At 47.6% G+C, this 17,438-nt stretch overlaps 1 protein-coding gene across 1 annotated transcript in view; it reads left to right on the top strand.

The window, feature by feature from the left end:
- Positions 1-38: 38 nt before the first annotated feature.
- The window catches only part of NBEAL2 (neurobeachin like 2), a 69,191-nt gene continuing 51,791 nt past the window's right edge, over positions 39-17,438 (top strand). The window contains 9 exon segments of the mRNA XM_087916196.1: positions 39-131; positions 2,079-2,385; positions 4,425-4,531; positions 7,838-7,915; positions 11,825-11,908; positions 13,295-13,393; positions 14,063-14,649; positions 15,800-15,932; positions 17,091-17,210. Coding sequence (XP_087772322.1) covers positions 2,094-2,385; positions 4,425-4,531; positions 7,838-7,915; positions 11,825-11,908; positions 13,295-13,393; positions 14,063-14,649; positions 15,800-15,932; positions 17,091-17,210 — 1,500 coding nt within the window. The 5' untranslated portion in view covers positions 39-131; positions 2,079-2,093.

Genomic DNA, 17,438 nt, shown 5'->3' with positions numbered 1-17,438 from the left:
TTTAATTATTTAATTGATTGATTTGTTTTTTTCCTATCTTGCTAGAATGCTTCGAAACGGACCGAGAGCTCCCAGAATGCCTCCAGTTGCGGCTAATCCACCTTTTGGGGGCTATTCTCTCTGGATCCAAGGTAAAGTCTTTGAACTTTTGCATTTAAAAGCCTTCCGGGAAGAGAATCACCGAATTCTAGGGATTTATAACCATGATCTAGAGGTCATCCAGTCCAACCCTCTGTTCGGTACTGGGTCCCAAAGCAAAGTCATTGGGTGAGGCTGGATTTGTTTAATGACTGCACCATTTCCTTTAACAACGGCCCTGATTACCTCATCGAAAAACGTTGCCAAACATGGGTGGGACTCACTTAACAACTTGCCTTGCTTGAGAATGGAAAATCTGGTTCCCGTTGTGGTCATAAGTCAAGGATCACCTGTGAGGAGTGGGATGAGAGGAGGACAGTGCAGAGGTCTAACTAGAGAAGGATTCACTGCGGCTTTAGCTCTTAAAGAGATATACAGAGGGATGAAACACCCAAGAGGTGACCAAGGCCATCCTTGGCCCATGTTCCACAGCCTGCATGGAGTATGTATCAGCTCTACAGAGAGATGAGGCAATGTGTGTGTGTGTGTGTGTGTGTGTGTGTGTTTTACATTTTTGCGGGTATTTATATGTATGGTATTTAGGTTTCTTCGGGTATTTTCCCACGTCTTAATATTTGTGCTTTTATTATAGTGACATTTCGGCAAAATCAAATCTGCCATCCTCAGGCTGGTGTATTGGGCTCTTTTTAATCTTGTGTGTATGTTTACTTATTAGCTTTTCCGCTTCCCTTTTCCATAACTCTTTGCATACAAGAGACACCAAGTCCCATGGTTCTCAGCCAAGAAGCCAACCGCTGTGCTGTTTGTGAATTGGGAGGTTTGTCGCTGAGCATCATGGGAGAAAGCCTGTCCTTGAGGTACAGGTAGTCTTCAACTTATGACCAAGATTGAGCCCAAAATTAAAACCCCAAAATTTCCCTTGCTTCATGAGTTTTGTCCCATTTTACAACCTTTTTGGTTGTTAAGCGAATTTCTGCCTTTGTTAAAGGAATCATGTGGTCGTTCGACGAATCCGTCTCCTCCATTGCTTATCAGAAGATAGCTATGTGCCGTTGTTGAATAAAACGTGGTCCCCTTGGCTTTGCTTGGTCACAAATGGCAATCACGGATTAGAACTATCATAAGTACATGCCAGTTGCCAAGCCTCCTAATTTTAAATCACGTAGCTGTGGAGATGCTGAAAAGGACGTAACTGTGAGAAAACGGTCATAAGTCTCTTTTTCCAGTGCTGTTGTAACTTGACAGTCAGTGGTTGACAGTCAGCCCCCAACAATTTGGGTCCTCATTTGACCCACCTCGGAAAGATGGAAGGCTGAGTTAACCTTGAGCCTGGTGGGATTCGAACTCTTGGTAGTGGGCAGAGTTAGCCTGCAATACTGCATTCTAACAGGAATGAAGGAAGGAGGGAGGGAGGGAGTGGAAGGAAGGAAGGAAGGAAAGAAGGAAGGAAGGAAGGAAGGAAGGAAGGAAGGAAGGAAGGAAGGAAGGAAGGACAGAGTGGGAAGGAAGGAAGGAAGGAAAGAAGGAAGGAAAGATGAAAGGAAGGAAGGAGGGAAGAACAGAATGGGAAGGAAGGAAAGAAGGAAGGAAGGAAGGAAGGAAGGACAGAGTGGGAAGGAAGGAGTGGGAGGGAAGGAAGGAAGGACAGAGTGGGAAGGAAAGAAGGAGGGGAAGGAAGGAAGGAGTGGAAGGGGAGGAAGGAAGGAAGGACAGAGTGGGAGAGAAGGAAGGAAAGAAGGAAGGAAGGAAGGAAGGAAGGAAGGAAGGAAGGACAAAGTGGGAAAGAAGGAAGGAAAGAAGGAAGGCTGGCTTTCGACGTCTGAAGAATGGAAGGCTGAGTCAACCTTGAGCCTGGTGAGATTCGAACTGCCAAATTGCAGTCCCCGGCATTCAGCAGAAGGAGCCTGCAGTACTGCACTCTGACCACTGGGGCTTCCTAACCATGCCTGTCTTTTCCCCCTCCTCCTCCTCCTTCGTAGCAAAACGCTCTCCAGATGACCACCCCATCGGTGGTTGAGGGGCTGATGCTGGTCCTCAGGAGGTGGTGCCTTCCGGCCAGTGGTCCCACCAAGGACCCCCAGTTGCTGCAGATGACCCTCAAGAGCGTGGTGTCCATGGTGCACGTCCTCCACACCAGCAGCCCCGGCCAACGAGCCGTGGAGATCCGAGCCATCTTGGAGAGCTTCTTCAAGGTCCTGAACGCCGACCAACCCTTGGCCTCGCTGGAAGGATCGCCTGGGCCTCACTGGGAGGAGAAGTTGATCACCCTGCGGGTGAACATGCTGGGTAAGGGGGAAGAATCGGGGCGGGGGTGTCTCCTGGACTGGAGGAAGAGGAGGAGGGGGAGGAGGAGGAGGAGGAGGAGAGGAGGAGAACGTCTGCTGGGCCTACGGGGCCCTCAGCGAAGGTGTCAGGTGCCAAGGATGCCCGTGGGATGAGACGAGAATGTCTGCAGGCCAGGATTGAACTGGGCTCTCTGAGCTTGGGGTTTTTTTTCTTGCAGACATTTCATGACCCAAATAGGGAACATCATCAGTGTAAAAGGAACAGCATAGAAACGGACAGCAAACCTTCCTTCCCTTCTAGCATTGATGGTGTTCTCTAGTTGGGTCATGAGATGTCTACAAGAAAAGAGCCAAGTTCAGAGAGCACCCAGGACTCCACTGTTCTCCTCCTCCTCCCCTCCTCCTCCTCCTCCTCTTCCTCCTCCCTCCTCCCCCTCCTCTTCCTCTTCCTCCTCCTCCTCCCCCCCTCCTCCTCCTCCTCCTCCTCCTCCTCCCTCCTCCTCCCCCTCCTCTTCCTCTTCCTCCTCCTCCTCCTCCTCCTCCTCCTCCTCCTCCTCCTCCTCCTCCTCCTCCTCCTCCTCCTCCTCCTCCTCTTCCCTCTTCCTCCTCCTCCTCTCCTCCTCCTCCTCCTCCCCTCCTCCTCCTCCTCCTCCCCCCTCCTCCTCCTCCTCCTCCCTGTATTCTCCATTCCCTTCTAGCACTGATGATGCTCCCTAGTTGGGTCATGAAACGTCTGCAAGAAAACCTCCAAGGTCAGAGAGCACCGAAGTCCCTACATCGTCCATGTTCAAAATCTAAGACATGCCCAGGTTCTTAACCACCCATGAAACGTTCCTGAGGTCCAGGAGAAATCCATGGTGTAGCAAGGGCCCCCAAATCCCAGGTCAGAGGAGAAGACCAGCCTGGTCCTTCCAAGATCGGAAAGCGAAGAGGTCCAGCATGAGGTCCACCTCTCTATGGTTCTGATCTCCCAGAGAGGCCTCCTCAGAAATCTTATGGAAGATCTTCAGAACTTGGTTGGTTGGTCGCCCTAGAATTAAACTGGCATTAGTGGACCACGAAACCAGTTGGGCTGTGCTGGGGTGGGACCCGTGTTTTGGTACCTTGATCCCTTTCTTTGGGGGTCTTCACCCCCAAACCTGGAAGCAGACCTTTCTGTTTCTGGAGAACCTCAACACCAGCAGTGACCGATCTCCAGTTAGCAATCGTGGTAGTTTGGCCAATAAGCAACCTCTCTTAACTGTGGCACTGTGAGAGATGTTCAAATGTGGGTCGTATGTACCCGACTTACGACCACAGTGGAGTTCCACATTTCTGTTGTTAAGCAAGACAGTTGTTCAGTGAGCTTTGCCCCATCTTATGACCTTTCTTGCCACCGTCGTTAAGTCAATCCCTGCGATTGATTAATTAATAGCCAGTTGCTAACTGAATCTGGCTATCCCTCATTGACTTCACCAGTCAATGGGTCGCAAAAGGGGACCCCGGAACGCTGCGACCGTCGTAAATATGAGTCAGTTGCCCAGCATCTAAATTTTGATCAAGTGACTGTGGAGATGCTACAATGGCCGTAGGTACTAAGTCCCTTTTTTCGGAGCTGTCACTAAATGAACAGTTGTAAGTCAAGTACCTTTTAAGGGGATCTGTCGTAGCTTCAAACAGCGCCAAAATCTCTGGCCGTAAGTCGAGGATTCCTCCTGTGCGATTTCTTATTTACCCAAGTGCTGTGATCAGGTTAAATGCAGAGTTATGAATCTGGTGGTCTTAACATATATATATATCCTGGTTGTACAGTTTTTAACTGTTATTTGTTTTAATTTGTTTTACATTGTTATTTGTATGTGTCTTTTAGTGTTGTTCAGTTGTATGTTGTGGAAGAGCACCTTGTTTCGTTGTTCTCAGGTTTCTGAGTACAATGACAATAAATTTATCTATCTATCTATCTATCTATCTATCTATCTATCTATCTATCTATCTATCTATCTATCTATCTTATTCTTCCCGTTGTTGTCTGAATGTGAACCTGTTTCTTTATCTCTTCAGATGCTATTCCCGAAATGTTGAATTCCGACGACCGTCCAGTTTTGCAAGCCATGTTCCTGAGCAACAATTGTTTCGAACACATCATACGATTGATCCAAAACAGCAAGGTAAAAAAAGAAAAAACGCCTAGTTTTTCCAACCGACATGGGTGGGTTTCCTTAAATTTCAGAAAAATGTGTTTTTTTTTTTCTCTTTTCATTTTCCTCTGGTACCAAGTAGAATTCTCACGGCCCAATCTCAACTTCTGTTTTTCTATAGGTAGTCCTCGATTTACAACCGCAATAAGGAGGTGGTTGTTCAGTGAGTTTTGCCCCATTTTAACCGCCTTTCTTGCCACCGTTGTTAAGTGAATCACTGCAGCTGATCAGTTAATAATCTGGTTGTTAAGTGGCTTCCCCATTGAGTATGCTTGTCAGAAGGTCACAAAAGGGGGATCGCTTGATCATGGGACGCTGAGGCTGTCATAAGTACGAACCAGTGGCTAAGATGTTGATCAAAAGTCCCTCTTTTCGGTGCCGTGTAACTTTGAACGGTCACATAACAGATGGTTCTAAGTCGAAGACTCCTTGTGCATCCTCAGGGGGGTGCCCTTAATTCCCTTCTGCCTCTAAACCAGGGTTTGTATACCGTATGGGTCAAAAAAGTCAAAATGGCAGCACCAACGATCACAGGATTGTATGTAGAACTGGGCAAAGTTCAGCTTGCCTGCTATTTTAGGATTTTTTGAACACTTCCTGCAAACATCCCCACAATGAGCAATGAATGGGGAGGCATCGTAAAATAAAAAATACTGAATAATTACTAATTACTGATTACTAATAATCAATAGCTAATTAATAACTAATTCTTAATAAATAACGCTATTATTAAAGCTAGACTGGATATGCTCTTGAGACAGAGAAGGATTATTGCAAGCCAGGGAATGTTTCAAGCAATTTTTCGAGGCGCAAACCATGATCCATTGGGTCAGGGTCAGCGTTAGCATTAAAAGAGAATGTTAGATCCTTGCCAAGAGTCCTCTTAAGCCCTTTGTGGTCATTAAGCAAATCTAATTTCCCCTGGGGATGGTTTTCCAGTGCAGGAAATGAGGGTTGGGTTGATGGATATCTTTTTGAACGGAAAAAAACGACAGCTGAAACGGCTGACAGTTTTGTGTCCCAGATGGTTCTCCATCCCTTCGTTCTCCGCCTTCAAAGCCCGCCTGGACATCTCATAAATAAACCCCGATTTCTCTCTCTTGAGGTGGCTCTGGTCTGTCTCTCTCCGGGGCTATTTTTAAACACGGCTTCTTTAAACAAACTAGGATCTGTCCTTCCTCTGTTGGTTTTTTCCATTTTAACGGTTGTGCACACGTCTGTCCGTTATCTTACCTGGAAACTCTTAACTCGTTAAGATTTCTGGTTGCTACAACAGCCACTCCCACTTTTCCACCGGACTCACAATTCGGCAATCACAACGGTCCTTTTTTTCACAGGGGGGAGGAAAACAGGGGAGGGGGACTCGGGTTTGGGATGGGTCTGGAGGTCGGAAAGTGGCAGCCTGCGGAGTTTGGGGATTGGGTTCGCTTGGAGCGGCTGGGGAACCCCATTGAATTCTGGGATTACCCTTAGTCCTCGGCTTACAACCACAGTCGGGAGCAGGATTTCCATTGCCAAACAACGTGGTTCTTACCCGAGTCAATTTAGCAGTTGTTAAGTGAATCACATGGTCATTAAGTGAAACCGGCTTCCCCTTGTCAGAAGCTAGCTGGGAAGGTCAACAAATGGGGATCGCGTAATACATGCTGGTAGCTAAGCCCCCAAATTTAGATCCTGTGACCCTGAAGAGGCTGCAAAGGTCGTAAGTGTGAGGAGCGGCTATAACCCACTCTTTTTGGAACTCCAGAGGTCCACTAAATGAATGGTTGTAAGTTGAGGACTACTGTATAGTTAGCGGATATGCATCTTGGCCAACCCAAAAGGCGAGTCCTCCAAGGTCGCTTCTGACTCTGGTGTGGGTTTGTGGAGAAGAGGAGGAGGAAAGGAAGGAAGGAAGGAAGGAAGGAAGGAAGGAAGGAAGGAAGGAAGGAAGGAAGGACGGACTGTGGGGTCCTTGGTGCTCTCTGAGCTTGGTTGCTTTCTTGCAAACATCTCATGACCCAACTACAGAACATCATCAGTGCTAGAAGGGAGGTGGGTTTATGGAGAGGAGGAGGAGGAGGAAAGGAAGGAAGGAAGGAAGGAAGGAAGGAAGGAAGGAAGGAAGGAAGGAAGGAAGGACTGTGGGGTCCTTGGTGCTCTCTGAGCTTGGTTGCTTTCTTGCAAACATTTTATTACGGAGCTAGGTAACATCATCAGGACGAAGGAAGAGGAGGAGGAAGAGGAAAAAGAGGGGGAAGAAGAGGATGAGGATGAGGATTGGGAGAGGGGGTCCGTGATGCTTTCTGAGCTGGGTGGTTTCCTTGCAGATGTTTTGTGACCAAACTAGGGAACACCATCAGTGCCATAAGGGGTGGTGTTTCTCTGTGTTCCTATAAGGTGGCATGTCCTATCAACACTGGGGATGAAGAACCTGTGGAGATCACTCCCAATGCTGCTGGTGCAAGCCAGTACTATTTAGAAAAACAGCAAACCCTCCCCTCCTTTCCAGCACTGATGACATTCCCTAGTTGGGTCACGAGACGTCTGCAAGGAAACCTCCCAGCTCAGAGGGCACCAGGGACCCCCACAGCTCCATCCTGAGCTACAAACTCTCCCTCCCATCTTGAAAATCTGGAGGATTCAGCGTTCCGGTTTGCAGAGGTTTTATTCCTCTCCGAAACCCTCCGGGCAAGTCCTGGACTCTGCTGTCTGTGGCCCCGGGGCCAAATCGCTGGGTGGTGTTATGATATGTACAGAAAAACCCTTGAGGAACAAGGTTATGCACATGGAAACGTTTATGAGAGTAGTTATGAATAATGATCCAGCCACACACAGATACACTAAATTGAGCTAAAGTTTACTCTAAGAAATAGCACAATGGTCCTGGTCATAAACGTTTAACAGTCCAAAGAATATCCAATGACAAAGTCTTCTTACCGGTTGCCTTTGTCATTTACAGTAAACAAAGATGTCAAAGTATAAGCACAACAGAGAACCTTAGATAGCAACAGAATGTCAGAGAGACAGAACGTCAGAGAGAGCAAGCCGTGATCTCTAGCTCCCTCTTGGGGCAACTTGCAGCACAACTAGTCGGAATACAGTTTTTGTCTTAAAGCTACAAACATGTATTGTTGGTTTATCTATTGCCAGCCAAGTAATTGGTGGACAGATTCCTAATAGGTGGGTCCCTTCCTTTTCTGGGGAGACCCCCTCTCCCCGGCCTGGCTCTCTCCATGCTCCCCCCTTGGCCCCTCTGGAATGACGACCCTGGTTTTTTGACCCTGTTTCCGACAGCTCTACCTGAGCAGGGAATGCAAAACACCTGCAGGGCATCTGGCCCCACGGCTGCTGACTGAGGTGGACTCCCATCAGGTACAGCCTCCTGCTGCTTCTTGTGGTGTGGCAGCGGCGCATGGGGGCTGCATGGGGGCTGCTCTCTTTTCACGCAGGGGATGGGAGGGGCATCCCACCAGCTTTTGCACGCTTCTCATGAATGGTGTGTGTGTGTGTGTGGCGTTCAGAAAACTGGCACTCGGGAATGTCTTGAAATGGGAGGGAGGGAGGAAGGGAGGGAGGGAAGATAGAAGGAAGGAAGAAAAGGAAAAAGAGAGGGAAAAAGGAAGGAAGGACAGGGTGGGAGGGAGGGAGGGATGGAAGGAAGGAAAGGAAAGAGAGGAAGGGAAGAAAGGAGGGAGATAAGGAGGGTAGAAGGAAAGAAGGAAAGGAAAGAAGGAAAAAAGGAGAAGAGGAAGGAAGGAAGAACACGGTGGGAGGGATGGAAATAAAAAGAAAGATGGGGAAGAAAGGAAGAGCAGAGTGGAAGGGAAGGAAAGAAAAGGAAAGAAGGAAAAAGGAGAAGGAAGGAAGAATGAAAGGAAAGAGGAAGGATAGGAAGGAGGGAGGGAGGAGGAAAACAAGGAAAGAAGGAAAAAGGAGAGGGGGAAGGAAGGAAAGAAAAAGGAAAGAGAGGGAGGGGAAGAAGGAAGGAAGGAAGGAAGGAAGGAAGGAAGGAAACAATGGTTTGCAACAACAAAAAATCATAAATCCCTGTCAATTGATCATGAAAGACTCCAAACAGCTAAAAGTGCCAGTCAGTTGCCAAATGCCCAAAATATTATCATTTGACCATAGGGCGGGGGGGAGGAGGGGCAGCCATAAGAGAGGTCCAGAGGCTAAGGCAACCAGTCATAAATCGAGGAGTGCCTGCAAAGAGATAATCAAGGCTGCCTCCTTGTGGTAGAAGTACAAAACCAATCATCCCCAAGCTCTCTGACACACACACACACACACACACACACACACACTAGGGGTGGGCCTACTCTGGACCTATCAATTCTGCAATCCAAAATTGCATGTATTATTATTATTGTTATTGTTATTATACACAAAAAACAACAATGTACACAGCAAACGAGATAACTATGCTGGGTTTCGTATGATAAATCTCTGGTTGAACACTTCGACTAGTGATTATTCGTGAACATTATGATGACGACGATGATGTCCGATGAAAGGAACGCTTGTCCCTGTCAATAACTTGCGTCCATTTGAAATTGGATTCCCAGGATGAGACTCGAACCCAGCACCCCTCCTTACAACAAGGAGGAATACATTTGCAAAATTTGAGCCCCCAACAGAACCCATCAATTTCAAAGCAGGGGGTGATTTTGGAGTTTTGCAAGCAGTGGATGCAGAAATTCACATCCTTCCTGGATCTGACATGTTGCCAAGGTTTGGAATTGCGGTAGAAAAATCTAGTCCTAAAATAAACCATGGTTTGCACACGCTTGCTCTAGCTTGGCCCTGCTAAGAAATCCAAAATTTCCTCCTCTCTGGATTGAAAAGTATTTTTTTGTTCATCCCAGCCCTGCACACTCTTGGTCGGTGAACTACATACAGGTAGTTCTCAAATTACGACCACAATGGAGCCAACACTTGTCAAGTGAGTTTTACAACTTTTCTTGCTGTTAAGTGAAGCACAGAAGTTCTTAAGTTAGTAACCCAGTCGTTAAGAGAATCTGGTTTCTCTATTGACTTTGAGTCAGTTGCCAAACATACCTGAGTTTACCCCACGTGACCATGGGGACCCTGCAACAGTCGTAAGTGTGAAAAACGGTCATTGGTCCCTTTTTACGGTGCCGTTGTAACTTTGAACAGTCAGTAAACGAACTATTGTAATGGCTGAGAACAAGCCAGGATCTGCACTGTTCTTTGCCTGTTCCTAAATCGCATCCACAGACTTCAAGGCCCAAATAAATGGAAAGAAATGGGGTGGATGAGTTTGCATGCTTGTTTCAGCTTGTTCCGGTCTAGGGAAACCATGGTTATCTGAATTAAAGCGGTAAACATTTCTGAACTCGCTGGGATCTGCATGTGACCCATTAAACGAACGAAATTCCTTTCCTCCTGCCGGTTGTGGTAGCCAGGGAAACTGAGGAAAGCTTTTGAAAGTTGGCTGGCTAAAAAGAAAGAAACATCTAGGCAACATCTGTGTGAAACTGACCGGGAGCTTGCCTGTGGAGGGGGAAAGCAATTAACCATCCTTTCCTTGAAAAAGGAAGAAAAGGGGGATCTCAGCTTAGCATTTTGACAAGTTTTCCGAGTTTGCAGCCTCTCCAGGACATTTGCAGGTAGTTCTCCACTTACGACCGGAATTGGAGTCCAAAATCTCCGTTGCTAAACGAGACAGTTTCTAAGTGAGTTTTGCCCCATTTAACGACCTTTCTTGCTACAGTTGTTAAGCAAACCCTTCCAGTTGTTAAGTCAGTCACACGATTGATTCCATAATTCCTGTCGCTAAGCAAACCTGCTGTTAAGTCGATGGTGCCTGATTTTACAACCTTTCTTGCCATGGTCATTAAGCGAATCATTGCAGTTATTAAGTTAGGAACAGGGGTCATTAAGGGAATCTGGCTTCCCACACTGACCTTGCTTGTCAAAAGGTCACAAAAAGGGATCACATAACCCCGGGGGCCCCTGCAACGGTCATAAACACGAGTCAGTTGCCAAGCGTCCGAATTTTTGTGATGGCAGGGATGACGCAACCAATATAAACACACACCCAGTTTGCTCAAATTTCGACCTCGTGACAATGTCAATGCTGCAACGGTCGTAAGTGTGAGCACAGATCATAAGTAACTTTTTTTTAAAAAGGGGGGTATTGCATTTTCGAACGGTTGCAAAGCAAACAGTTGTAAGCCAAGGACTTCATTTGCAGCTGGACTTATAATAGTGGTGTTTCTCTGCCCCCTGCTGTTTTCAGTCTTCATTTGCGGATGGACACAATTTGCCGTTTCCATGTTCGTTTTTGTGTCCCGTGGAGGCGGCTGCTTAATTTAATGGCTTGGCTTCCTTGAGGATCAATCACCTTGTCACAAGTTGGTGTTTGTGTGAGGAGGGGCTGGCTGCGTAGTTGTGGTTTTTGCGGTGCTTTGTCCCTCTCAAACAATTTCCTACTCAATTTCTGACTCAATTTTCTGACAGAAAACATGAAGTGAAAAAATATATCGGTGCTTTTTTTTTTAAAATTCAGGTAGTTCTCGACTTACGACCAAAGTTGAGCCCCAAATTTATGTCGCGAAATGAGAGAGTGATTAAGTGAATTTTTGCCCCGTTTTACAACCTTTCTCGCCCAAGTTATTAAAGGGAATCGCTGCATTCGTTACATGCAGGAACATGGTCCTTAAACGAATCTGGCTTCCCCCTTGACTCTGCTTGTTAAAAGGTCGCAAAAGGGGATCGGGTGAGAGTGTGACTGTCGTAAATACGAGTCAATAGCCCCAAGCATTTGAATTCTGATCATGTGAATACGGGGACGCTTTGAACGGTCCTAAGTGTGAAAAAGGATCATTACTCAATTTTTTTCAGTGCTGTCGTAACTTTGAACGGTCACTAAGTGAATTGTCGTAAGTTGAAGACTACCTGTATTCCCTATCTCTGCCTCTCCTCTTCCAGGTTTATTTTATTTTACTCTTTATTTTATTTGTATCCCGCCTTTATTATAATCGCAAATAATTCAAGGTGGTGGACGCATTTAACACGCTGCCTTCCTTCTCTTCCTGTTTTACCTAAAACAACAACCCTGCCAGGTAGGCTGGGCTCAGAGAAAGCGACCGGACCAAGGTCATCCAGCTGGTTTTCATGGCTAACGCAGGACTTGAACTCACGGCCTTCTGCTTCTTCTTGAACACCCACTGGAAGCCCTTGAGATGTTGGTCTGCCCGTGATGATATTTTTGTCGTTTTGACGCGCGTTTTTCTTTTTTTTCCCCAAAACCCCCAGGTTTTCGACAGCAGTTCAGACGCCATCGCGATTCACGCCATCGGGGTCCTTACCTCCATCATGGCTACCTCTCCCGCTGCTAAGGTAAGAGGTCACACACACACACACGGCATGTCTGAATACCCCAGAGCGGCGATCAGCCTGCAGGCCAACAGAACTGACTTGGTGGGGTCCTTGGTGCTCTCTGAGCTGGGTGGGTTTTTTTGCAGACATCTAATGACCCAACTAGGTAATGCCATCAGTGCTAAAAGGAGGAGGACTGTGGGGTCCTTGGTGCTCTCTGAGCTGGGTGGTTTTCTTGCAGACATCTAATGACCCAACTAGGTAATGCCATCAGTGCTAAAAGGAGGAGGACTGTGGGGTCCTTGGTGCTCTCTGAGCTGGGTGGGTTTTTTGCAGACATCTAATGACCCAACTAGGTAATGTCATTGGTGCTAAAAGGAGGAGGAATGTGGGGTCCTGGGAGCTCTCTGAGTTGGGTGGGTTTTTTGCAGACATTTCATGACCCAACTAGGGAACATCATCAGTGCTAGAAGAGACTGCATATAAACAGGAAACAACCCACCCTCTTCTCTCGCACTGATGATGTTCTCTAGCTGGGTCATGAAACATCGGAAAGAAAGCCACCAAAATCAGAGACCACCAAAGACAGCCCTCCTCCTCCTCCTCCTTTCTACAAATCCCCTCTTCCTTCTAGCCCTGATGATGTTCCCTACTTGGGTCATGAAACGTCTGCAAAGAAACGGCCAAGGTCAGAGCATTAAGGACCCCACAGTTCAACTGTTGAGCTACAACGATTTACTTCTATTGAGATAGATGATAGATGGATGGAGAGATGGAGGAATGGAGGTATGCATGATCAGAAGGGTGATTGGATGGATGGCTAGATAGATATTTTATAGATTAGAGAGAGAGGGAGAGAGAGGGAGATCATTGCAGAGAGAAAGAGAAAGGCAGGCAACCGGATAGATGGATGTTTGGATGGATGGATGGATGGACAGACAATTGGATGGATGGATGGATAGGTAATTGGCTGAAAGGAGGAATGGATGGACAATTGGATCAAGGGATGGGTGGACAATTGGATGAAGGGATGGATGAATGGACAATTGGATGGATGGATGGATGGATGGATGGATGGATGGATGGATGGGCAATTGGATGAAGGGATGGATGGATGGATGGATGGACAGTTGGATGAAGGGATGGATTGATGGGCAATTGGATCAAGGGATGGGTGGACAATTGGATGAAGGGATGGATGAATGGACAATTGGATGGATGGATGGGCAATTGGATGAAGGGAGGGATGATTAGATGAATAGATCGATCGATCGATAGATAGATAGATGATGGAAGGAGGAACGGAGGGAGAGAAAGAGAGAGAGGGAGACTCCCCGAAGTTTGCCAAATGACCCACCATGGTGTGGAGGGATCTAGCCAGGGTTAACCACCGACTGTCTTCTCTAGGAGGTCTTCAAAGAGAGGATTGGCTACTCCCACCTCTACGAGGTCCTGAAGAGCCAGAGTCAGCCCACCAAGAAACTCCTGCAAGAGCTGCTCAACATGGTGAGAACGTTGCGCTTTCCGATTTGGGAGCCTCGTTTGTTTTCGTGGCTTTTTGCATCTGGTCCTTCAAAACTGAAGAGGTTTATCTGGGGTCATAGCCAGGGTCTGAAAGTGGTTTGCGGATGCTTTTTTTAAAAAAACTGCTTAACTCCCCTTCCCAGTGTAGCCTGTCTCCTTTCACAATCCCACTTGGCCTTTTTTCAAGGTCAACGTTGAATTGAATTAGGGATAGAACTGAATTAGAATCAGACTTGAATTAGGATTAGGATTAGAATTAAAATCAGGATTAGAATTACATCAGAATTAGAATTATTAAATCAGAACTACGTTTAGTATTGGAATTAGAATTAGAATTAAAATGGACTGGAATTAGAATCAAATTAGAATTATTGTATTAGAATTACCTGAGAATAATTAGATTTAGAATCGAATTAGAATTCAAATTCAATTAGAATTAAATGTTGAGTTAAAGTCAGTTAGAAGAGTTGAAATTCAACTAGAATTATCAAATGAGGATTGGGTTTAGAACTGAGTCAGATTCAGAGTTAGAATTAGAACCAAATTAGAATTGTTGAATTAGAATTAGGACTGAATTAAAATCAGAGTCGAATCAGGGTTGGAATTCGCATTAGCCATAACTCACCTTCAGACCGGTGACCCTTTTCCCAGGCTGTTGAAGGGGATCACACCGCCTCTCCTCCGCGCCTCATCCACAACGAACAGCCGCTGCTGATCCTGACGCAGTGGATTCCCGAGCTCACCTCCCGAGACCTCCAGATATTCCTTTCCGAGTGGCTGAAGAAAATCTGCAACGCTTCACTCCAGAGCCTCACCACCTGCGTCCGGGCGGGCATGGTGGGTTGCCTGTTGGATGCGCTGAGCGCCGCGCAGCAGAATCTCGACCGCAAATGCACCGAGAACCTTGTCGACTTGCTGCAAGCGCTCGGCAGCCTCTCGATCCGTCCGGGCGAGTTACGGCAGTTGCTGAAACTCCTCCGGACCGAGAACGGCGCGGGGTGCCACCCGTACACCGTAAAAGTCGTGCGAGCTCTTTCGGGCATGGCGCGCAAGGAGAGACCTGATCGAGCCCTGCAGTATTTCGACCTGGTGCCCAGCATGGCGGGGATCATGGTGCCTACCATCCAGAAGTGGCCCGGGGTTGGCTTCGCCTTCCACGCCTGGCTGTGCCTCCTAGCCGAAGAAACCAAGGACCCTCCGGAGGAAACGGGACGGCTGAAGCGGAAACAACTGTACAGGTGGGAGTGCCTGGCACACTTAGGCGCTGTGGCGTGACACCCCATCTTCCATGCTCTGAAAGGGATTGGGGAACCCGACCTCTGGATTAGGGGGAGGATTGGAAGCCAGAGATCATTCTGTAAAGTTGACACCTGGGCTTAAGAGCAGTGTTTCTCCATTTTGGCAAGTTTAAGATGGGTGGACTCCAACTCCCAGAATCCCCCAGCCGGCATGTTTTAAGAGGGGTGGACTTCAACTCCCAGAATTCCCCAACTGGTATGCTTAAATTATGTAGACTTCAACTCCCAGAATCCTCTAGCCGGCATGCTTTAAGTTATGTAGACTACAACTCCCAGAATCCCCCAGCCAGCATGTTTTAAGAGGGGTGGACTTCAACTCCCAGAATCCCCCAGCCAGCAAGGTTTAAGAGGGTGGACTCCAACTCCCAAAATCCCCAGCCAGTATGCTTTAAGAGGGGAGAACTCCAACTCCCAGAATCCCCCAGCCAGTGTGCTTTAAGAAGGGAGGACTTCAACTCCCAGAATCCCCAGCCAGGATGCTTTAGGAAGGGTGGACTTCAACTCCCAGAATCCCCTAGCCAGGATGCTTTAAGAGCGGAGGACTCCAACTCCCAGAATCCCCCAGCCAGTATGCTTTAAGAGGAGGACTTCCACTCCCAGAATTCCTCAGCCAGGATGCTTTAAGAGGGAGGACTTCCTCCCAGAATCCCCCAGACAGCATGCTTTGAGAGGGGAGGACTTCAACTCCCAGAATCCCCAGACAGCATGCTTTGAGAGGGAGGACTTCCACTCCCAGAATCCCCCAGCCAGGATGCTTTGAGACGGGAGGACTTCCACTCCCAGAATCCCCCAGCCAGCATGCTTTAAGATAGGTGAACCAATGTCAGAATTCTCCAGCCCGCATGGCAGACTAGACAATTCTGGGAGTTGAAGCCCACTTACCTTAAAGTTACCACGGCCAGAAAGATAACCCTAAACTAACCATGATTGAAAAAGCAGGCAGGTTGCTCCATTCTGCTGGAAAAAGTTTAGGTTGTCCACTTAGTTTGGGAAGTAGGACTTTACACCTGCTCAGGTGAGCCTGAAAGCCTGACCTCGGGTGGGCCCTTCCTTCCGGTGCTCACTTGTCCTTCCTTCCTGTCCCACACAGCTTCTTCACAGCCAGTGGGACCGGCTTCGAGGCCTTCTTCACCACGGAGGGCATGTTGGTGGTGGCTGTTTGCACCAAGAAGGAGTATATGACGGTCGCTTTGCCAGAGATTCTCTTCAACGACGCAGCCTGGGTGAGCGACGGCTGGGCTGTGCAAGTTTGGGGTGTCTAGGGACAGAATCCAGGGGTCCCCACACGGCCGAGGCTGGATATTTGTAGCCGAGTCAGATGCCCTCCGGAGACCTTAGACAACAATTATACTCAGATCGGTCGAAATTGTACCGAAGAGGCTCGTCTGGATGGCTGCATTGTCAACCCCCAAAAGCTACACATTTGGGGTACCCTTTTTGGGGGGGAGGATGCAGGGATATCCAAAGAGGCCCCCCCCCACCAAAAAAATCAAGATAGCATCTTTGGCCAATTAAAGACACAATAGAATAATCACAGGATTCAGATCGTTATAAGCACGGCTGCCATCTTGACTTTTCTGACCTCTACTTTCTGTGGCCACCTTTGCGGGGGAGGGGCTTTATTTGGGGAAATCACAGAGAGACCCCTCCCCCTCTAAATCTCTAACCTGCGCTGATCAATTTAAAAACTTTAATGGGAATTTTAAACTTTTGAGGACTAGTTTTTAATGGAGCCAAGAAAATGACAGGTGTTCCTCCACTTACAACCACTCATTTAGCGACCATTCGAAATTGCGATGGCGCTAAAGAGACTGACTTAATGACCAGTCCTTGCACTCATGACCGTCGCAGCCTCCCCACAGTCCTGTGATCGAAATTGCAACATGCTTGGCAGTGCGGTAGTAGCGGCCCCCTCCCGCCATCCTCTGATCACGGTTTGCAACCTTCCCAGCGGTCTTCTGATGAGAAAAGTCAATGTGGGAACTGGATTCACTTAACGACCGCATGATTCATTTAACAACTGCAATTTACTTATTTGGAAACTTTATACGACTGCCGCTCACTCTCGACGACCCTGGGCGTCTTGTTTTCCTTAACAACAAAAAGTCGTAAAATCAGGCACGGCTCCCTTAACAGCTGCCTTGTTTAACAATGCAAATTCAGGTCCCAGTTGTGGTTGTAAGTTGAGTCCTACCTTTAACAAGATATCACTTGGAGAGGGTGTCTCTTGAAACGTATCTGCTTGGACGATAGTTTTCCAAATCGACCCACGTTTTGTCCGTAACACTTTTCATCGCCTTTCCGTTCCGTATCCGCAACTTGACAAATGTCGCCGTTCCGATGGAGTGAAACCGCCAATCTTTGCTTCCTTTCATTGCTAGCATTGTGTTGACGTCGTCCACATCGTGGGCCGCCGGCTGTTCAGTCAGAATCTGGTGAACATTTTCGTAGATGGTGAATCCCGGAAAGAGGCTCAGCTGCGTTTCCCGTCCCTCGGCGAGGTACGTTGTCCTCAGGTTACGCCTGTACGTTTTTATTGATCTATAAAAACTGCACCCAGGAGGATGCGGACAGCCAGAGGATCGTTAAAACCAGTCCTACTGGTGACAACTTTAGGAAAACTGGATCACATTTGTTCCTCCAAAGGGATCTCTAGGACAACTCACCGTGGCCGATTCATTATGTCCGACTCCCCGTAGGACAATCCAATGCTGTATTAATCGTTTCTG

Source organism: Pseudonaja textilis, chromosome Z (genome assembly GCF_049901715.1).
Source record: "Pseudonaja textilis isolate UNSWEBS1 chromosome Z, rPseTex1.2, whole genome shotgun sequence".
NCBI classification, from domain to species: Eukaryota; Metazoa; Chordata; class Lepidosauria; order Squamata; family Elapidae; genus Pseudonaja; species Pseudonaja textilis.
This window is presented reverse-complemented; position numbering and strand designations above follow the sequence as displayed.